The sequence below is a fragment of the Panicum hallii genome, chromosome 3 (genome assembly GCF_002211085.1).
Source record: "Panicum hallii strain FIL2 chromosome 3, PHallii_v3.1, whole genome shotgun sequence".
In the NCBI taxonomy this organism is placed as follows: Eukaryota; Viridiplantae; Streptophyta; class Magnoliopsida; order Poales; family Poaceae; genus Panicum; species Panicum hallii.
In genome coordinates this window covers 52,784,390-52,806,042 of record NC_038044.1, presented here as the reverse complement: position 1 = coordinate 52,806,042, position 21,653 = coordinate 52,784,390, and the positions used below count along the sequence as shown (strand labels likewise).

General features: G+C 43.6%; 1 protein-coding gene and 2 long non-coding RNA genes across 3 annotated transcripts; 1 reads left to right on the top strand and 2 right to left on the bottom strand.

The window, feature by feature from the left end:
- Positions 1–8,801: 8,801 nt before the first annotated feature.
- LOC112884210 lies at positions 8,802–9,729 on the bottom strand. The gene is made up of 5 exons (XR_003227058.1): positions 9,573–9,729; positions 9,372–9,481; positions 9,218–9,296; positions 9,025–9,126; positions 8,802–8,937 (listed from the first exon to the last, which is right to left on the bottom strand). It is a non-coding gene; the product is annotated as an uncharacterized LOC112884210 (long non-coding RNA).
- Positions 9,730–13,033: 3,304 nt separating this feature from the next.
- Positions 13,034–13,417, top strand: LOC112885465 (alanine and glycine-rich protein-like). Its single transcript, XM_025951080.1, has one exon. It carries the CDS (start codon positions 13,034–13,036, stop codon positions 13,415–13,417), a length of 384 nt encoding a protein of 127 aa, XP_025806865.1.
- Positions 13,418–14,234: 817 nt separating this feature from the next.
- LOC112886376 lies at positions 14,235–18,483 on the bottom strand. The gene is made up of 3 exons (XR_003227378.1): positions 18,050–18,483; positions 17,437–17,521; positions 14,235–15,705 (listed from the first exon to the last, which is right to left on the bottom strand). It is a non-coding gene; the product is annotated as an uncharacterized LOC112886376 (long non-coding RNA).
- Positions 18,484–21,653: the final 3,170 nt, after the last annotated feature.

The following is a 21,653-nucleotide window of genomic DNA, read 5'->3' as shown; positions in this document are numbered from 1 at the left end:
ACGAGGCGGCGCATCAGGCTGGGACTCGTCCTTGAGTCCAGATTGCCCACGAGAGAAACAAGATTGCGCTGACAGCGAGTCCTACACTTTAGCGAGCAAAGAGAGGAAGGGAGAGGTAAAGAAAGGAGGAAACGACCTCGCATCGAGACTTGAGTGGCGAGCAAGTTCGGTTATGGGCCAAAATATGAAAACGAGCGGTGCTGGTTGAATGTGAACGAGTTATTCGAGAGCACGAAAAAAAGAAGGAAGGGATCAGGCCGAGTCGTTGGTAGTTACGACAGCGGAGCACATTCAAAAAAGGACGCTGAAATCAAGCTATGGTTCCGTTTCGAGCAAGATTTGATTGAGAAGAAAGATTAGAGAATGGGAAACTCGAATAGAAATTATAGGGTGTTAGATATGATAGAGTAAAAAGGAAGAATGGTGATATAACGGATCGGTCCGACTATGATGAGAATTTGATATTAAAATAGAAATATTTTCTAGAATACATTTTTAAGCTTAAAATAAATCTAGAAAAGTCTAGATAAATTTTTAAACCACGAAAAATATATCCAGAAGAATCCCAAAAATTCAAAGGAAAACTCTAGAGGTAATTTGGGACACGAGGAATCCAAATAAAATATTTAGGATATAAAAATATTTTAGAGCCTTCCAAAAAAATGGATATAGCTCTAGGATAAATGGGAATAATTGCCAGAAAATTCTGAAAATTCTCGGGAAACCCTATTGATAGATGAACACATTCTAAAAGATACTCACATCCTAAAATTAAATATTTTAGTGTGTGATAGCCCGCTGGTCAGCCCAATCTCGTTTCTCTCGTGGGCAATCTAGACTCAAGGATGAGTCCCAGCCCGATGCACCCTCCTGCTTGCCAAACCCCAAGCTTCCGCGCCCCTATAAATCTTGCACGCAACCCTAGGCCCGCATCTCCTATTGTAAACACTGTTTCTGTGTCTTGCAATTCTTCCCTACTAGCCCCTAAAATATATAGTTAGTTACGTATAGGTCCTTGCAATCTTGTTTCATGCATAGTTTCCGCGTTTTAGATCCGTTTTGATCCGTTCTTTTTGCGATAGTCTTCTAAAACCCTAAGCTATTGTTTTGTAGCATTGTTGTACCATAGTTCCTATTTTTAAAATTAAATATAGATCTAATTTGATTAATATCCTCTCATCTAGTTTTTTCAATTAAAATCACTACAAGAAAATTGCAAAGATTCGTCGGCCCAGTTAAATTCGTCGGGGCCCGACGAATTTAACGCCTTATATTCGTCGGTCCCGTCGAATACATGGTCACCGACGAATATAAATTAAATTCGTCGGTACCTGACGGAAGCCGATGAATTTATATTTGTATTCGTCGGTGACCGACATATAAGGGCCGACGAACATTGTTTGTAGGGTTACCTCCCGCCCGCCCGGTCCAACTTGGACTTCGCACATCTCGCAGCTCTGCTACGCCGCAAGTCCACCGGAGCCGCGGCGCGCTGCCCCTCGCCATTGCCGAGGTCTCCAGATCCCCGCGTCCCCCAGATCCGCGCGCTCACCCCGCCCGCTCCCACCTGGTTCCCACATCTCGCGCCCGCCGACTGCTGCGCCATCCTCTGCGCGTGTCGGCCCCTCGCCATCGCCGGCGGCCTCCGGATCCGCGCCGCCCCTCACCATTGCCGGGGTCCCCCGGATCCGCGCGGCCCCTCGTCATCGCCGGTGACGCCCCCTCCAGTCTGCGGGCGTGTGCGTCTCCTCGGCGCCCTCTGCCTCCCGCTCGTCGTTCCCTCGGGGGTCTGCGCGCTCGGCCTGTCGCCGGCGCCACCCGGGGCGCCCTCCTTGGCCTCCTCTGCATCTGTCGCCGGCGCCGGCCTCCTCCGCGCCTTCCCCGGCCTCTATCTCCCCGCGAGCCGTGCTCCGTCGAGTTCTTGCAGTAAGTGCCCGGTACTCCTTGTTGTTAGTATGCGAAAGGAGCTCAATGCCCTCATTCAGAACTGTTCTTGAGGTTTAGTCAGAACTATGGTGAATTTGGTACTCATTCTGACTGCTGCTTGGCTCCATCAGATCGATGGGACAAGGTCGATAACGAATGCGATATAAAGTTGTACCAGTGTTAAAGATTATCTATAAGTGTATGAATAGGTCGGCCCAAGATCAATCTATCACGTGTTGATACCTACAATTAAAAGGATTTCATATCATGCCTGCACTGTTTAGCTGAATTGCCTAGCTGAATTAATGTCTAGAAGACCTAGTACTATGAATCAGATCCTTATTTAGTTGCTTAGTACTGAATCCTCCAACTTCTAGTCCAATTAATTGATGTGTGTATGCTAATTTAGTATATTGTAAATGGCCGCAGATTTCACCGTTGTTGCTACGGATCGTCGGCAACACCCTCCGTCGCCATGCTCACGGCGGCGCGCCCTCAACAATTGGGCCTCACTACTTGGCAAGGTGAGCACGAGCACACTCCTTTTAAGTCACAGATCAGATGTCCTTTTAAGTCAAGTGTTCCGTGTGCCTATTAGAGCATCACACCTAGTTGCTGATAATCTCGGTTTAGGCCTGGTACTAATTTTCCTGGAGTATGAGTAGTGCTGTATGTTTACATGTCGGTTATCTTGCAAGATTGCTGCACTCAGGTTGCTGCTACTTTTTTTAAGCATTATTCTAATATAGTTTCTGCCACTACTTGGAATTTGTGCATTCTATTTAAGCTGCCCACTGTCATCTGGATAAGCAGCCAATTTTATTCATACACCGAACCTGGTGATCCAGAGGTGGCAGAAAATGGTTGAAACCAGAGAACTAAACTTGGTTCTACTGCCATCTCTTACTAACCTTGGCACTTGTTTTTCTTTATTTCTTTAGCTTTGAAAATGGTTGACGACAGAAGGAAGGCGATGTACGATGGTTTTGATAGTGTCAATTTTAGTCATTCTAGAGAATGGGGCGAGGTGGCTAAAGATTTTGTGTCTCGTGCATTTGCCAATAACCCTTCTACGGTGAAGTGTCCATGTAGTATCTGTCGGAATTGTTGGCGGCAAAATCTGCACAACCTTCAACTGCACCTCTTGAAGAATGGGTTTATGCCCAACTACTTGGTGTGGTATGAGCTAGGAGAGGTGGAGGATCCAGTGCCGGATGCTGCTGTGGTGGATGAGGAGGAGGATGTGGACCGCATGGATGAGATGTTGGCGGATCTTAGGAATGAGTATCTAGAAGGGGAGTCGTTAGAGCCACCGGAGGAAATCCAACAATTCTATAAGCTCCTAGAGGCTGTAGAGCGCAAAGTGCACGAGGGAACTCATGTGACCGTACTAGAGGCGGTAACACGGCTTATGGCAATGAAGTCCAAGTATAACATATCAAATAACTGCTTCAATGATTTCCTGAAGTTCGTTATGGATCTTATCCCTCAAAACCATGAGTTGCCGAAAGACTTGTACCACTGCAAAAAGGTTGTGGCTGGTCTCGGTATGGATTACAAGAAGATCGATGCATGCGAAAATAATTGCATGTTGTTTTGGAATTGTGGTGAAGGCCTGGTTAATGATGAAGGCCTCACCCATTGTAAGGTCTGCAAGAAGTCCAGATATATTGAGGTGGTAGACGAGGATGGAGGTTCTGTCACTACAAATGTGCCGATCAAGCAGCTCTGGTACATGCCGATCGCTCCACGACTTAAACGTCTATTCCTGAATCCAGAGGTGGCAGAGCAAATGAGGTGGCACAAAGTCAGGGATCGTAGTGAGCAAGATCCGGATATCATGATCCATCCATCTGATGGTGAGGCTTGGGAAGCACTGGATAGTTTTGATCCAGGATTTGCGAGTGATCCTAAGAGTGTTCGTCTCGGTATGTCGACAGACGGATTCACTCCATACAGCACAAGCTCCACCTCATATTCATGTTGGCCGATTTTCATGATGCCATACAATCTTCCTCCTACCAAATGCATGAAGGAAGGGTTCATGTTCCTTGCCCTTATTATTCCGGGCCCTAAGCATCCTGGAACGAAAATCAACGTATTCATGGAGGCATTGATGAAAGAGTTGGAAGATTTGTGGAAAGGGCAGGATGCTTATGATGCTTTTTCGAAGCGTCCGTTCAAGTTACGTGCTGCATATCTTTGGTCAATTCATGATCTGCCGGCATATGGTATTTGGTCCGGTTGGTGTACCCATGGAAAATTGATGTGTCCTATATGTAAGAGTGATACAAAAGCATATAGGTTGGAGCACGGGAAAAAGGTCACCTTCTTTGATACTCATCGGCGGTTCCTCCCACGGAATCACCCTTTTAGAAATGACACAAAGTCATTTCGAAAAGGCATAAAAGTTACAGAGGGCCCTCCAAAGCGATTAACAGGAAAAGATATCATTCATCAACTTGAAGATCTAAAGTTGGCCGCTGATGGAGTTAGTTTTGAAGGGTACGGTAAACAACACAATTGGAGTCATAAATCTTTCCTTTGGAACTTACCATATGCGGAGGCATTGATTCTACCGCACAATGTGGATTTGATGCACCAGGAACGCAATGTTGCAGAAAGCATCATAAGCATGTGTTTTGACTTCACAGGTCAAACAAAAGATAACCTCAATGCAAGGAAAGATTTAGCCATGCTTTGTGATCGTCCTTTCCTTGAGGTGCAACGAAGTGCTAATGGCAATGAGAGTAGACCCCGAGCTCCGTACTGTTTAAAGCCGGAAGATCGAAAAAAGATACTTCGATGGGTGAAATCATTGAAGTTCCCAGATCGGTATGCGGCTAACTTAAAGCGAGCAGTTAATCTTGGTACCGGTAAACTCAATGGGTTGAAGAGTCATGCCATGGAGTTTTCCTCAGGGTTCTCAGCCACCTGATGCTCTTCAGCAAGGAATGATGGGGTTCTTTCCATTCGGGTTCCCGCCGTGGGGTTTCGGACCACAAGGGATGCCATATGGTCGCCCTCCATTTGCAGGATCATCACACCCTTCTCCAATGGAGGTATGCTACTTTAAATTTAGTGCACAAAACGATTGATCCGCCAATAATAATATGTGTGTCAATGTGTATTGCTACCGAGGTGAAATAATTTTTTTTACTACGGCAGGGAGTTATCACAGTTTGTAGCTCTAAATCTTGTTTGAACACACATTATTTCCAAATTCTTGGAGTAGCTGTTGTCGTTGCTGGCCGTTTCCTTGATTCATCAGTTCTAGTAGTATTATTAAGGAGTAGCTGTTGGATCCTGCTGCATCTGTTGCTGTTGCTTCCACACCCTGCTGCCCTGGCTGGCTGGTTGGAATTTGCAAGACTCATCAAACTCTATTGGGCTCCAACCATCTCATATAGTAACCTACGCATGATCTGGACATTCTGATTGTTATGAAATCCTTGAGAGCTCATCACAGGCCCCTGCATGCAGTCATATTTCATACAGTAGCTTCTCTTTCTTTTCATTTGCATGTACCACGCATGCTCTCTCGTTCAACAAGGAGACAAGCAGTGTCTCTGCTGCAGGTTACTGTTTTACTGTTTGACACTGCTGTTTTATTGTTTCACAGTGAATCAAATGGATTGACATTACTAGATAGTGAATCATTTAATTTTTCTTTGATCTGAAGTGAAAATAACTAGTGAATGCTCTCTCCATTTGCCAAACTAACGTTTTAATTCTTCTATAGGGTTCAACTTCGCATCATGAGGCGCCTCATACTCCAAACAATGCGACTCAAGAAGTCACCAACCAGAATGTCAATCCGAGCGGCAGCTGAAGTTGTATGTTATTAGTATTGAACTTGGGTTGGACATGTTATGTCAAGATACCGGTATTATTAGTAGTATTGAACTTGTTTGTTATCTTATTGTTGAACTTTGAATAAACATGTTATCTTGTGATGGAATTTATTTGAGATTTGTGATGTTATGTGAAACAGTGTGAAACATGTTATCTGGTCGTATTTCTGGTAGTATTGAACCTGTTTTGAAGGCTCCCAAAGTGGGAGGAACAGAAAACAGAACAATAGCCCAAAAAAAAAACGAAAGGTCGTCGGTGACCGACGAATTTAGGTGACAACGTGTCCTAAATTCGTCGGTCACCGACGTATATAATGGACACGTGGCACCGAGTTGGCCGCCGAAGGAACGAGCCAGGTGGGCAGTAAATCGTCGGTCACCGACGAATTTAGTCCACGCTGGCCATAAATTCGTCGGTCACCGACGTATATAACGGACACGTGGCACCGAGTTGGCCGTCGAGGGAACGAGCCAGGTTTGCAGCAAATACGTCGATCACCGACGAATTTAGTCCACGCTGGCCATAAATTCATCGGTGACCAACGAACTCAATGTACACGTGGCGTTTTGTAGCCGGACATGGAAAGTTGCCACGTGGACGTTATATTCGTCGGCCGCCGACGAGAAACCGACGAATTTAATATAAATTCGTCGGGGCCGACGAATATAAGGTCTTAAATTCGTCGACGCTTGGGCGACGGCCTATATTCGTCGGTAACCGACGAATTTAGATTAAAGTCGTCGGTTACCCTTATAAATTCGTCGGTTCTTGGCCGACGAATTTTACCCGTTTTTTTGTAGTGAATCCAATTAAGTCTTTACTCCGATTTTCATAATTAATGTAACTTGATTAATATCAACTCAAATGGGTTTGTAATTTAATTTATTTAGTTCAACATGGACCATAAAGTTTGACGTTTAGATGCTCTCACCCGTTTCTTTTCTAAGTAATTGTTTAATTAGGATAATTTGTACATAGACAATTATATATAAAATTTGACTAAGTTGTGCTCGTCTTTATAAATGCAAATATAATATGAGTTAATTATAATTAGGGATATTCTTATTTGAATATCTTTTATATTTATTTTCCAATTAAAATAAATGAAGCTTATAGTTCTTTTATTTCTTTTATAACACAAATCTTCTGATAGCTATTTCTTTTCAACCCTAGCTCCGTTTTTCACGTTTCTTTCATTCTCGTGACCGTAGCAGCGAGTCCTATCCTTTTGTACGCTCTTTCAAAGCTTTCCTTTTGTTGGTGTATCTCTTCTTAGTTATTCTTATTTGTTTGCTTGCTTGTATGCTTGGGCCCGATGCTTGTGTGACGTTAGAAAGAGTGTGATCCAAGAGCTTTGAAGATTTAGAGTTTCAAGAACAAGAGTTGAAGACCCTAAGCAGCTATTCTCTAAAAGAAAGGCAAGTGTTTCCTTGATCATGCTTTTGTCCTAATAATCACAATAAATATAACTTTCTTTTATGCATGCATGTGTCTTAACTTGATGGATCCTAATTAAGGATATGCCTAGTCTTTATGATCATTCCTTGTCAACCTGGGTTTTATCTTTCTTGTTGGGTAGTTTCTGCTTAGTTGCTATAACTGGTTCTGGTTTGGGAATAATATATAACCATGATGACTATAATGATGATACTACACCTAATGTATCCATGTTCATGCGCTATGCGTTCTTAATACAAAATTATATGTTTAATCGGAACATGGAGAACCACCCAGAAAAACAGTGCAACCACAATACTATATGGCTCTGGTCTTGGCTAATTAATTAGAATCTTTAACTTATGCCAATCTTACCGAAAGGGCAAGAGGGGTTGCATCGTCGGGGTATAGCTCGGACCTCTTGAGGGTGTGATATGATTCTGGATAAGGCGTCTGCCTCATTAGGGAGAGTTATGATCGCTTTGACTTCAAACTTTAGCGGATTGTCATAAGTTAGGGAATCTTTGTAAAGGCCTCGTAGTGAATCCCTGCCACTCACCTCGGAAGTGTTTAAGGGCCTTGCAAACCCGAGCGTTAAGGGAAACACGAATTATGGGTAAAGTGTACAACCTCTGCAAAGTGAAAACTGATATATTAGCCGTGGTGACGGTTAAGAGCGGCTTGGACCCTCACGTGATAATTGAACTTGAAGATAAATTAAATCATGGACCATGTTTATGGTTATGGTTATGTTTCTGTTATACCTGTTCTGTTTCTTTTAATATGGGTTTTGGTATGAACTTATACCTAAGTAATCAGGTGCTAATAAAATTTGACCAACTAAAATTGCTTATCGCAGTAAGTCAGTCAGCCTTTACTTGACTTTGGCCTTTATGTCATATAATTCCCAACACTTGCTGAGTACCAACCATAAGTGCACTCACGCTTGTTATAATTGCTGCTGAGAGGAGAAAGTGATGTGAAGTCTTTTGAAGATGATGTTGAGTTCTAGGCCTACAGAACCCCCGGTCGATTGCCTGTGAAGTTTGGAGTCTTTGTTTCCAGGATAGGCTGTATAACTCTGATAATCTTTATAGTCTTTTAATTCTCTTTTCATGATACTATTGCTGATTATTCACTAATGAAGTCACTATATGTATGGAACTTGATCCTGACATACATATAGTTATGCATTCGGTTTTGTCCTTAAAACTGGGTGTGACAGCTTTATACACCGGGTATTTTACCTGGTGCCTAAGGCACCCTTAGGTACCTGTTGGAAAGACCAACCCGTACCTCAGGGGCCATCACGCTAGGTTTTCCCCACTGGTACCAAAGGGTTTTCCCCACTTTTCAAAAATCCTGTTTTATTTGAATTGTTTATTACTGTTTATGCTTGCAGAATTGCTACGCGTACCCGAGCTATACACTATTATACGTCCATTAGTCGCGTTCATGTGAAAATAATGAATGAAATAACTAAATATCATTGACAATTATGTAATTAAGTTATCTAGACATAATAATATTTACAAGTATACAAATGTCATGATTACAAGTTCTAAGCGCTCACGACGTCGATGCAGATGCTACTCTATTAATACGGCCGTCGTGGTAGAACTCGCCTTTAGGATCCAGGATCTCCCTTATAATGATGAGCTGCTCCGACACGGCATCAATCCTATCCACATGTAGAACTTCATCCTTTATTTGCATCATCTATCATTTTCAAAAAAATAAAGCTCGATATATTAGTTCATCGCGTCAGAATAATTATAAATGTATTTGTGAACGGTTTGTGCGTACTCTTAGGTCCTCCACTGTACACTTCTTGAAATGGGTTAGGGTGTGCATGAAATCACATACATAGTACCCACACCAATTATTTCCTTTTTCTTGTCTCGAACACTATAGAAGGAATAAATTAGGTATACAATATTTGTGTATACGTATACATTACACAAGATGAGATATGCAAAATGGTAACGACCCCACATACCGAAAAGTTCATTCTAACATTCAGTTGATCCTTACATTCACCTTGGCCTCTTTACTTTTTCACAAATTTTTTTGACACCCTGCACATAAAAATATGTTCGATGTTTAATTGATCTAAAAATAAAAAGGATTTTATTGTGCAAATTAAACATAACTGTTCAATGGGTCTATGATGTGTTGGATGTCCGACTATGGTCTCCTCTTCAAGTTGAACACTATAAGTTTGCTACACTCCACAGAAATTACGAGCAAAATCCAATGAAAGCTGCACATATAGATATATAAGCATATATACATGTATTAGACTTAACAAGTATTTAGGAAAAGAAAAGAGTTACGAGTCGATCAAGACTTACTCGAAGTTGTAGGGTAGGAGTATATAGGATTTGTAGTGTTGCTTATCTAGGGCATTGAACATTTTAACACACGTTTCCTGATATCTTGTTCGTATATTTTCCTCGTCGGTAACCATGGGATTCATGAAGCCCACTCGATGCTGCCATCCTTTAGATCGGCATCTTTGAAGCTCCATACTACACGATACAATATAAATTAGATAGTACACAAAGAATATGGCGTTGGTTAATAAATTGTATTAATATGGAGATTAGTCGATACTTATAGGATCCCGATGGTGATGAGAGAGATGTCGAGGGAATCTCGATGGTATATTGCATGCACATCTTCGAAGTTCACCCAGAAGTCATCCTCCCCAGTGAAGAAATCGTGGTCGTGATACTTAACTCCAAACATCTGCTTTGAGTCTTTTTCCTTCGAAATTCGCAAGTACCATCTATGGAATCTGTGCATCTGTGTGCCTAGATTGATCTCCTCATCTTTAGTGACAAAAGGTTTTCCAAACTCGTATGGAAGACCTACAACTTGAGCTCCTAGGATATCTTCTTGCCCAGCCACCCAGAAGTCATCGCGTGTTTCTCTTTATCCGTCTGCACCCGGAGGGGCTCAAGGATTTTCTATTTTGTGCCAAGCTGAGGAACCGTCTTCCCACGTTTCTTCATTTTCTGATGGGCCTTTATCAGCATGCGATTGAAGTCTGAGGTTAGTTTTACCTGTCTCTTGGCGGCATCGCTCAAGCAACCGTAGAACTTTGCGTCCAATATTGCATCTATTGGCACCCTCTTCTCTGGTACTTTAGGTTTGAAATGGTCTGTCACCACTTTGCGTGTGTGCTCCGCCAGTTCCTCGTCGGTCATCACGTAAGCTAATTTCTTCTTTGGGCCTATTTTCTTAACGACAACCTTCCGCTTCTTGGGTGTTCCAGCCGGTGGGAGGGATGAGGCCTGTTTTTTTTTCCTTTGGCTGATGCTAGAGTAGTCAGAGTACTCCTAGCCCTTGGTGGAGATGATGGTGAGGGAGCCCGTGGTGATGGAGACGAAGGACCACCAAAGTCGCCATCATCATCATTATCTGTGCCTGGCGGTGAAGGAGGATCCACGGGAGCTGTTGTATTCCCAATAAGTTTGATGTGGGCCTTACGCCATAGAATGCAATCGTGGAGTGCCTGTCCCAATGTCCATTCTCTGTCCCCTCCAACAAAATCGAGCTCGAGCTTTTCATTTTGTCCGTCGGCTTTGACAATCTGCTCCACGGTGACAACGGAGTAGCCAGGGGGTACCTGCCTACCATGAATCGTACCACCAGGAATCACCGGTGAGGCCGACCCGTAGGCTACCAGAGCGGTGATATTTTTTGCTTTCACATGTAGATCACACGGTGTCTGCATGGTGATATCATCCAGTGGGTATCTTAGGTTGTTGACCACTAGCACGTTCTCATAGGGCTCATCCCTAGGGGCCACCGTGGATGCGCAGCTGCTACGTCGTTGAGAGGCCGGGCTAATCATAACATCTGGCTCCGCCCTAGTGGCCTACTGCTGACTTAGAGCAACCGCCACTGCTTGTTGGACCCTTGCGTCCATCTCATTTTCTAGTTGTTGCACTTTTCTGGTTATGTCATCTTTTAAGGCATGAAGTTTGTCCTCCTGTTCTGCCTTGCTTTTGCAATGAGTCTTGTACGTGCTATCTCAAGCCCAAGCAACTTTCCATGGGACCACGCCAAAGCTGCGGGCTCATCCAGGGTGTTCGGGGTTCTGTAAGACCCTTGTTAGCTCATCGTTCTCCTAGTGAGGGTAGAATGTTCCTTCTTTGGCCTCTTGTATTGCTAGGACCAAATTTTGGGCCACTTCTTCCATTGCCGGGGGCACCACCAAAGTACCATCCCCTTGGTTAAGTGTGACACCATTAGCAAACAACCATTGCTTTGATCTTTCTAGCCAGTCCCAAGTCACCGGCTAGATACCTCTATCCATGAGGTCCTGCTCCATCTTCTGCCATTTCTGAATTATTTTTTATATCCACCCGGCCCGAGGCGGTGGTTGTATTTCTTGGCGGCCGCATTGACCTTGTTCTTTTCAGATAACTCCTGAGCTTCCTTGGACAACTTTTATTCCTTGAACTCCTCCCAGTAAGGTTTGACCTGGGGGAACTATTCCAGTCTGGTTCCTTGTCCTTCTTGACGTAGTTTCCAAATAATTTCTTCTTAAATATTGAAAATGCAAGGGCCATCTTTTTCAGGGGCACATTTCTTCAAAGTTCTTCATCTACTCCTTCAGGAAGAGTGAACATATACTTGAGCTCTCTCCATAATATCTCCTTTTGGTTTGGAGGCACGGCGTAGCGTTCTTCATCTGGATTCTTCATTTTCCAGAGTCTTGTGGTGATCGGCACATGTGCCCGAACAACAACCCCACATTGGGTTGTAAACCTTTTATTAGCCTCCTCAGGAGCACATGGGCAGCCCTCTGCGTCCACTTGTGTGATGACCTATCTTCCCTCCATCTTCTTGGTCTGCCTCGTTTCCCTTTGGACTTGCTACTCTTCAATCCAGAGGAGGACTGAAAAAAAGATATATTGATAACAAAATTAATACTAATACAAAATGTATATCAAGTTTCAGTAAGTATATAGGCATAAGATACGTACCCCGATAGGATTCTGGCCGAGAATGGGCTGCTCATGCCTCGACGCAAAGTCATCATCGTCTTTTTCTCCAATGCCATCTCCGGACATATTTTAGGTAAGAATAAGTAGCCTGGGCCTCTTCTTCACCATATTGTTCATAGACGGCTGTACTATCATGGTTGATTGCATCCAAAAGGAATTGTTCGTGATCTTGACCATCGCTAGCATCGTCCATCTTAATTGAAACCCTAAGATATCAAAGATACAAATTAGCAAGTTTGTGTCAGTGAGTGTGTGTGTGTGTGTGTATGTGTGCGAGTGTGTGTGTGCGCACGTCAGTGAGTGTGTGAGTTTATGTTTGTGTGAGTGTTTGTGAGTGTGTGTGTGTGTGAGAGAGAGAGAGAGAGAGAGTGTTAGTGAGTGTGTGAGTGAAATTTCATAATTGAGGAACAAAAGAAAAACTAAATTTGAATGTAAGCTAAAGAGGGACCTAAACTAAAGGTGTATTATATATATACATCTTTGAATAGATGTACATATATGCATAAAACAACTAAACTAGATTCGTAAAATAAAACACATATATGCATAATTAAAAAAACCTAATTAAACCCTTACCAAAACAAACAAAACTCTAACTAAATAAACCTAAATCAATGTAATTTAGAATCATCATAACTAAATCCTAACTAAAACAAATAAAAAACCCTAACTAAACCCTAATCAAAAACAAAAACATAACTAATTAAACTAAGAAAAAAGAGCCGGCAGTTTATACGTTAGGATGGCGGCTGGCCAGGGCAGCGTGGCGGCAACAATGGAGGGGATGGCACAGCATGAAGGTTGAGGCACGGGGGTGGGGCACGTGGAGTGGAGGTCGAGGCACGGGCGCGGCGCCGGCGGCGTGGATGACAAGGCTGGAGGAGGTGCGGTCGGCGGTGAGCTCGAGGGCGACAGCACGACAGCTGCGCCGGGGCGCGGGCACCGGCACAGGAGGCGGCAGCGGTGGAGGGGGCGGGGTGGTGCAGATGTCAAGGCGCGGGCGCAGTGCCGGTGGTGTGGATGATGAGGCTGGACGAGGCGCAGCCGACGACAAGTTTGAGGGCGTCGGCATGGCAGCGGCGCGGGGGCGCGGGCTCTGGGACAGGAGGCGGCAGTGGTGGAGGGGACTGGGTGGCATGGAGATCGAGGCGCGGGCGCGGCACCGGCGGCATGGATGATGAGGCTGGAGGAGGTGCGGCCGGTAGCAAGCTCGAGGGCGTCGGTGTGGCAGCAGCGCCAGGGGCGGGCACCAGCACAGGAGGCGAGAGGCGGCGGCGGATGCGACGCCGGGGCAAAAGAGGAGTCGGTGGCGCGCGGCGCGTGCGGAGGTCGTCGGAGCGAGGGCCGGCGGCGTTGTGGTGGCGGAGGATGAGGAGCGCACAGAGCAGGTTGGCCGGGCATCCATTGGGGGAAAGAGGAGGAGAAGGGAGGAAGAAGGGCCAGTGGTTTATATACCCCGGCTCTTAGCTACCGGGTGAAAAGTTGAATTGGCACCTAAACAAGCCTATGGTACCGGCTTAAAAGAGCACCCGGTACCCTAGGTTGAAAATTAGGTACCGGGTGGAAGGGGGCGCCAACTGGCGGGAACGAATTCCCCCCTTTAGGTATCAGGTGAATATCACCACCCAGTACCTAAGGGGTACTGGGAATTCATTTTCTGTCATTTTATTTTTCTTTCTATTTTGGTTTTGTTTTTGTTTTTGCATTTCAGAAAGTCTTTTAATTCCCTAAAAAATTAAATATGGGCTAAATATTCACCAAAAAACTTGTAAATGTTGTATAACTCATTATAGAAAATATCTTTTATTATTGAAGTGTGTGTGTGTGAGAGAGAGAGTGTGTTAGTGAGTGAATTTGTGTGTGCATGCTAGTGAGTGTGTGTGTGAGAGAGAGCGTGTGTGTGTTTATGGTATTAACAACATAATATTACAAATACTTCAAATGTTAAGAGACAATTAATCATTAATCATCTAATAGAACATTAACGATAGTTTTCTTTACATTTGTCCCTTCATTATGATCATGGCATACGTAGGGAGCGTCCTCCTAAGCTAAAAGGATACTTGTTTCAGCATCCACTGCGAACGGAGTCATGTCTTCAGCCTTATTGTATTCTTCTTCATTTGTGACATCATCAACTCCCACAATTTTTCTTTTACCTGCTAGAACTATGTGGCGCTTTGGCTCATCATCTGTTGAGTTGTCCTTCATTGATTTGCAAGACATATCCTTCTTGGGTTTGCTGGACATGTCCTTTACATAGAAAACTTGAGTAACATCTTTGGCTAGGATGAATGGTTCATCTCGATAGCCAAGCTCTTTGAGGTCTATGGTTGTCATTCCGTATGCGTCAATATCAATGCCTTTTCCAGTCAGCTTCACCCATTGGCAACGAAATATAGGAATCTTTAAAGGCCCATAGTCGAGTTCCCAGATCTCCGCAATGTAACCAAAATATGAGTTTCTTTGGCCATTAGTATATATAGCTTCTATACGGGCACCACTATTTTGATTGGTGCTCTTTTTGTCCTGGGATCTTGTGTAAAATGTGTATCCATTAATTTCATATCCTTGGTACGTCAAGATTGTATTAGATGGACCCCTGGCCATCTAAGCAAGTTGTTCATGAATGTCCTCGTTGGCCATAAATTCCGTGCGTAACTAGGTGGCAAAAGTATCGATATGATGCTTTGTAATCCAGGTTTCAGACTTCCAAGGGTACTTGCTTCGTATGATTTGCTTGTGCTCCTCGATGTACGAAGCCACCAAGGCTGACAGACATGCTTTCATTCTCCTCGCCACTATAGAGGATGCGGTCATTAGGATATGCATATATCTTTTATGCTCCCAATCCTAGAGGACAAACAGAACGTCTTGCCTTAGAGAGTAGTTTTTTTATAAGTTTCAGCAACTCCTCGAATCCGTTTGATGCCTTCCATTGCAACAATTCCAATATGATACCCAACTTTTTGTGCCCTTGTTTGCAATCTGGATACAACAATGTTCTGTAGTCCTCCAACATAAGTTTCAGATCCTTGGATTCCTTTACAGTTTCGCATACTTCCTCTGCTTCGCACAGCATCTGACCTAGATCATCTTCTGCAACCTATGCTTCAGCATCTACTTCAAGCTCACCCATTGTAGTATCTTCAAAGAAGGCACCATAGTAATATTCCTCAAAGTGAGGAACAAAATCATCTTCTTCTTCATCATTCTCTAGCATCATCCCTCTTTCTCCATGCTCGGTCCAAACATTGTAGTTAGGCATGAAACCATTTTCGAACAAGTGACTGTGAATGGTTCTTGTTGACAAGTAAACTCCATATTTCTCGTTCTTACATATTCGGCATGGACAACGAAAGAAACCGTCTTGCTTGTGTTTCTTGGCCGCATCGATGAATTCGTGCACGCCATTAATAAACTCCATTGAACGTTGGTCGGCGTTGTACATCCATTGCCGACTCATCTGGAAAAATAAAGAGTAAATCTACAAATTACTTATGTTCAAATGTATGCCATTTCAATACAATGATCAAATAAATGAACAAAAATGAATAAATTCTAATAATTACAATAACATAAATAATTACAAGGTCCAAATATCCATCACACACCATGATTAATTAAAAGGTCGAACCGATAATTACTCGTTAACCGATAATTACTCATTAACTGATAATTACTCGTTAACCGATAATTAAATATAAAAGTCAATAGAATTATTTTAACACTCTTCAGTTTTTTTTCAAACCGCATCTTCACAAATAGACTTTCAGAGATGACTGTTTGTTTCTGAAAAGATTTATGTATTTCTTCCAACATAGCCTTCGGGATATTAAAATATTTTAGGCTGACACAAAAAGGCTAAAGAATTAAAGATTCCGTCAACACTGGCTGCAGCAGATCAAGAAATTTGAGAGCCTCTCATGGACCCTTCATAGACAGAACATAGGACACCAAATCAATGAAGGAGTCATGAACAAAATCTTTATGAAGATACAACTTTATAATATCATTTACAAAGTTGGATCTTAACAAAAATTATGTCCATGCCTAAATTATGTCCATGCCTAGTTCACTGATTTGGTGTCCTCTCTCTTACTTAGAAGGGTCCAGGAGAGATTCTCCAGTTTCTGGATGTGCTGCAACCATTATTGACGACGGAACTTTTAGTTCTCAATGGGTTACAGTGTAAGCATGAAAGATTTTAATGTTCCTAAGGCTATGTTGGAAGAAACACGAAATTTTTTTGACAAACATACTATATATACATCATTAGAGTGTCAAAATAATTCATTTCTAAAAACGTATTGACAACCTAAAATTAAATACACTAAAAACCACCTCATTAGAGTGTCTAAATAAATTAATTATAATATGTATAATAATTATTATAACAATAATAAACTAAACCAATTGCTAACTACATCTAAATCACATGGTATCTACATCTAAAAAAATAATTATCACATGTCTAACAATTATTATATCAATAATAAACTAAATAGATAGCAAACTACATCTAAATCACTTGCAAACTAAAACTACAAAAATTAATTAGCAAGCGTATAACAATTATAAACTAAATCAAAGGCTAACTGCACCGAAGAAAATTGATTGCTAGCTCAAGGAAAAAAATTCTCACCTCTTTAGAAAAAAATGTAAAAAATCCCCTCCCCTCCCCTCACCCTGCCATGAACTGTGCTGAGTTCATGGCAGCTCGTGGAGGGGAAGGGGTCTGGTATTTATAGGCAGAGGCATTAGTACCGGGTCGTGGCATGATCCGGTGCTTATGGTCAATCATTAGCACCGGGTCGTGCCCGAAAGCCTTTGGTACCGGATCGTGGCACGACCCTGTGCCTAAGGCTCTTTCTAGGACAGCGGCCGTTGCAGCTGGTACTGATGCCTCGCATCTGTACCAGCTACAAGAGCAGCTGGTATTTTAGGTTTGGATCTTTAGCCCATTTTCTAGTAGTGATATGAGTAAGTAGAGACTAGTTGAATATGAGCATAGAAGATAATATATGGGCTGCATAGATTTGTCGTAAGAGTTGCTGAGTAATGAAACAAGTGCCTGATAACGAGCATGATAGCATGTCAGGGCAACATGTGTAACGATGAGTGACATTTTGTACCGGGCATGTAATTATATCAACCACAAAATTGTATATGACAGATACAGTCCGTAAGTGCTAACCTATCCACTCGTTGCTCTTTGTGAAATCAATGCCGACAATAAGATTTGATGATTCAAGTCCTGCTCAAGCTAAAGCATCAGTAACCTGCAAAAGGAAACAAGGTTTGATTTTAACATAACTGAAATCTGACTATCTTTTATGTCCAAAGATATTCAGCATGATAACCTATCCATCATGATAACCTATCCTGCAAAAGGAAACAAGCTAAACTATCCAGCATGATAACAAGCCCAAAGATATTCTCTAGCAGACAAAAGAAAGAGGAAGAGTACATTTTATTGTCCAAAGTAACACAATATCAATTCAATCCTGTAAATTGGCTGACCACTGACCAAAAAACATCCACTGACCACCAGAGCACGCATAATAAACAAGTTGAAATCAAGCAGTGCCTCCACATTTCCATGCTCTATCCTTGATTCACAAAGGTCAATGCAACTGCAGCGTCCACATAATTTTATTTGGCTGAGCAGTTGAAACAAACACATACATGAACACAGATTTGATATACAAATACAACAGCAGCGGCAGTAAATGAACCTTATAACACACCTTGAATTCAATCGATGCATTTCACTGCAAAACTGCCTGACTGAAAATGCACAGACCAACCTGCCGGCGACGAGTGCGTGCCAATGGCAGCCGACGAGTTGGGGAAGGGGGCCGGCGGCAGTCGGGGAAGGAGGAGAAGGGGCCCGGCCCCGGTCAGGGGTTGGATCGAGGAGGGGGCCGGCGGCGGTCGTGGGTCGGGGGCGGAGGTTCGGGGCGCCTTGCGGAGGAGGTCAGGGCCCGCGCGGGACGGAGCTTTAGGGTGCCTCGCCGGGGGTAGAGGTCCGGGGCGCCACGCGGTGGAGGTTAGTGGCGCTGCAGTAGATGGTCGGAGGCGGGGCCGGTGGAGGAGGAGGTCGGGGGTGCCGCGCTTGGGGTGGAGGTCCGGCGAAGGAGGGGGCCGGCGTCGGGAGGAAAAAAACCGAAAGTACTCTTTCTCATCCTTTTTCAAGGTCGATGATGCAACCGGAAGTTTCTTTTTCCCATCAGCTTGAATTATTGGATGTAGCTCTGTCCAAACATTCATCTCATGCAGGTTCTGTCTAGTTTCAAGTGAGTCTTTACCTTTTTCCCTTATGCACCATTAAGATTCTAAGGGTACTCTCGTACACATTCTTAGTTAGGTGCATACCATCCAGTGCACGGCGAACAATCATGAAGAAAGTCTCTATAGTAAAGATTTCTTTTTCCACAAAGACCCGGCAGGTGCGGATACACTGTCGCACCCGATTTAGAAAAGGTAACCGAATGCATCGCATATGTATGCCAGGATCAAGTTCGGCACATATAGTAGACGTTACAAGTGTATACCCGAAACAATGCATTAACGAAATAGAGTATAATAGTACTTTATTACATGACCGACAGTCTTTAATATTAAGCGAATAAATAAACGTTAATAACTAGCAGCGGACTTCGACTTTATAGGCAGATGACTGGGAGATATACGCTTAGTATTCTTCAGAATCTTCAGGGAACTCCGGACAATTATCTTGTTCTGAGCAGCATTGTTTTTAATAAAACAAATGTGAGAACACTTATGGTTGGTACTCAGCAAGTGGAGTAAATTATGTGACAGGAAAAGATAACATGATTTGACTGCAATAAGCATTTTTAGTTGGTCAAATTTTAGTAAACAAGTATTAACTAAGTGTAAGTATATACCAATCCATTAAAAAAATATTAGTAATAGATAATCAACAATATAAATAAATAAAGAATATCGATTTAGATCATCTTTAAGTTCAATTATCATATGAGTGTCCAAGCCGCTCTTAACCGTGAGCACGGTTGATATATTAGTTTTCACCCTGCAGAGGTTGTAAATTTTACCCACAATTCGTGTTTCCCTTTATGACCGGGTTTGCAATGCCCTTAAACACTTCCGAGGTGAGTGGCAGGGATTCACTACCAGGTCTTTACAAAGATTCCCTAACTTATGACAATCCGCTAAGATTTCAAGTCAAAGCGGTCATAACCCTCCCTAATGAGGTAATGCCTTAGCCAAGGACCACATATATCAATATGCCTCAAGAGGACCGAGCTATACTCTGACGATGCAACTCCTCTTGCCCTTTCGGTAAGATTATCATAAGCTAAAGTTTCTAATTAATTAGCCAAGATCAGAGCTATGTAGTATTGTGGTTGCACTATTTTTCTGGGTGGTTCTCCATATTCCAATTAATGCAATGATCTTAATTATCATCAATAAAATATTCCATAACATGTGTAAACCAGTGTAACATGATTTCCAGGTTATCCAACCAAAATCTAAGTAAAAGCATCTAGCGCAGCTACAACATAAATATTATAACCCAGGTTTAATCAAGGAAGTTTAAAAGAAACTAGGCATATCCTTAATTTGGGATCCATCATATTCTGGATACATGCATGCATATAAAGTAAATATGTGTATTTGTAAAGTTAGTGGGATTGAATTATGATCAAGAACCACTTGCCTTTATCAAAGAACTGCTGTTGCTCGGGAACGTCTTCAAAGCTTGACTCTTGCGGCCCCTCGAACTGCGTACCGTCTATCGTAACACACAAATACATACAAGCAAACAAATACAATAAATAAGAAATAGTACATGAATCAACATAAATAGAGCAAAATAATGTTATAAAGCTACTGCATATGTCGCAAGGGTCGCGTGAGCGCAAGAATCATTGAAAACGGAGTTAAAACGGAGAAGTCAGGGCTAAAACATGATTCTATGGACTTATTTGTAGAAGATTTTAAACTAAAAGGGCTCTGACCGAAGAAATCGAGGGCTAGATCATAATTAAACCTTAGATCTAGGGTCTAGATTGTAAAACAGAAGGGTTTAGGACTGCAGGTTCTATTTTTGGAAAAGATAGGGGCCTAAACAGAGGAAAAAAGGATCTACTCGTTAATACTTTTGAACTACCATGGACTGCGGGTTGATTTCTACAAAACTCAAGGGCTAAAGTGCAAAACTGCCTCGGGTTTACCGGTATCTAGGTCTATCGACTCGGGTTAGATCTAATCTAACCCGTTGGATCTGGATCTAATAGCTAGGGGTGGCTGGAGGCGTGGAGCAGCGGCGCGGGCGCCGGCGGCGAGGGGGAGCAGCGGCGGACAGCGGCGGCTCGCCGGGGTAAATGCGTTCCCAGCCTCGGTTTCGAGCGCGGGTTGCACTGGGAGGTTACGGGCATCACGGGTAATCCATCAAGGGGCTCTGGAGGCGGCAGAATTGGCCGGAGATGGCGGTCGGCGGCGAGGGGCGGCTTGGGAACGACGGTGAGGTCGCGTGAGCGCAAGAAGGCAGGATGAAGAGGGAAAAGTAGCTGGCGAGCATCCTTACCCCACTGCGGAGCTCCTGCGGTGGCTTGCGGAGGGGACGAAGTGGCAGAGCGGCGGCGCGACGGGTGGCCGAAGCTCGGCAATGGCGTGCGGCGGAGGAGCTCGGTCCGCTAGGGTTTTTCTCGGGTGGGAGGCGGCTGCGGCTTGGGGAAAAGCTAGGGCACGGGCGACTGCTTAAATAGGGCGGACTGGGCGCCTAGGCGTGCGGGCCCAAGACGGCGCGCGGGCGAGGTGGTGCCGGACCGCGGTCAGACTCAGGCTTGAGTCCGATCCGGTCGCGGGGAAGGGGACGGGCCCGACAGGCGGGACCCACCCGTCAGCGAGGGGAAGGGGGAGGGAGGATGAAGCGGGCCGCGCGGGGGAGGTGGGCCGGGGAGGAGCTGCTGGGCCGCGTGGAAGAGAAGGAGAGAGGAGAGAAAAGAAGCCTGCGGGCTGGGCTACGTAGGGAGAGAGTGAGGAAAGCGAGCCGGGCCAACTGGGCCGTGCGGGGGGAAAGGAAAGGCTGGCCTAGGCTGGGCCGCAAGGGAAAAAGAGAATAGGAAAAAGGAAAAGGGAAAGTGGGCCGAGCCCAATTAGAGAAAGAGAGAGAAAAAAATTTGTATTCAAATGTATTTGAATTTGAATTTGAAATTTAAATTCAAATGGAAGACAAGCAATAAAACAATGCAATGGGGCATGAGATGCACAAAACGTATAGTTTCTTATATTTCTTTTTATGGTTAAGTAAATTACAGTTAATTCATGGTAAATGCTCTAAATTCAAAATAATTGAATAAAAACCTTATGGATCCTAAAAGGAATTCTAGTAAAAATTTATTTAGGTTTCTAAATTAAAAAAAT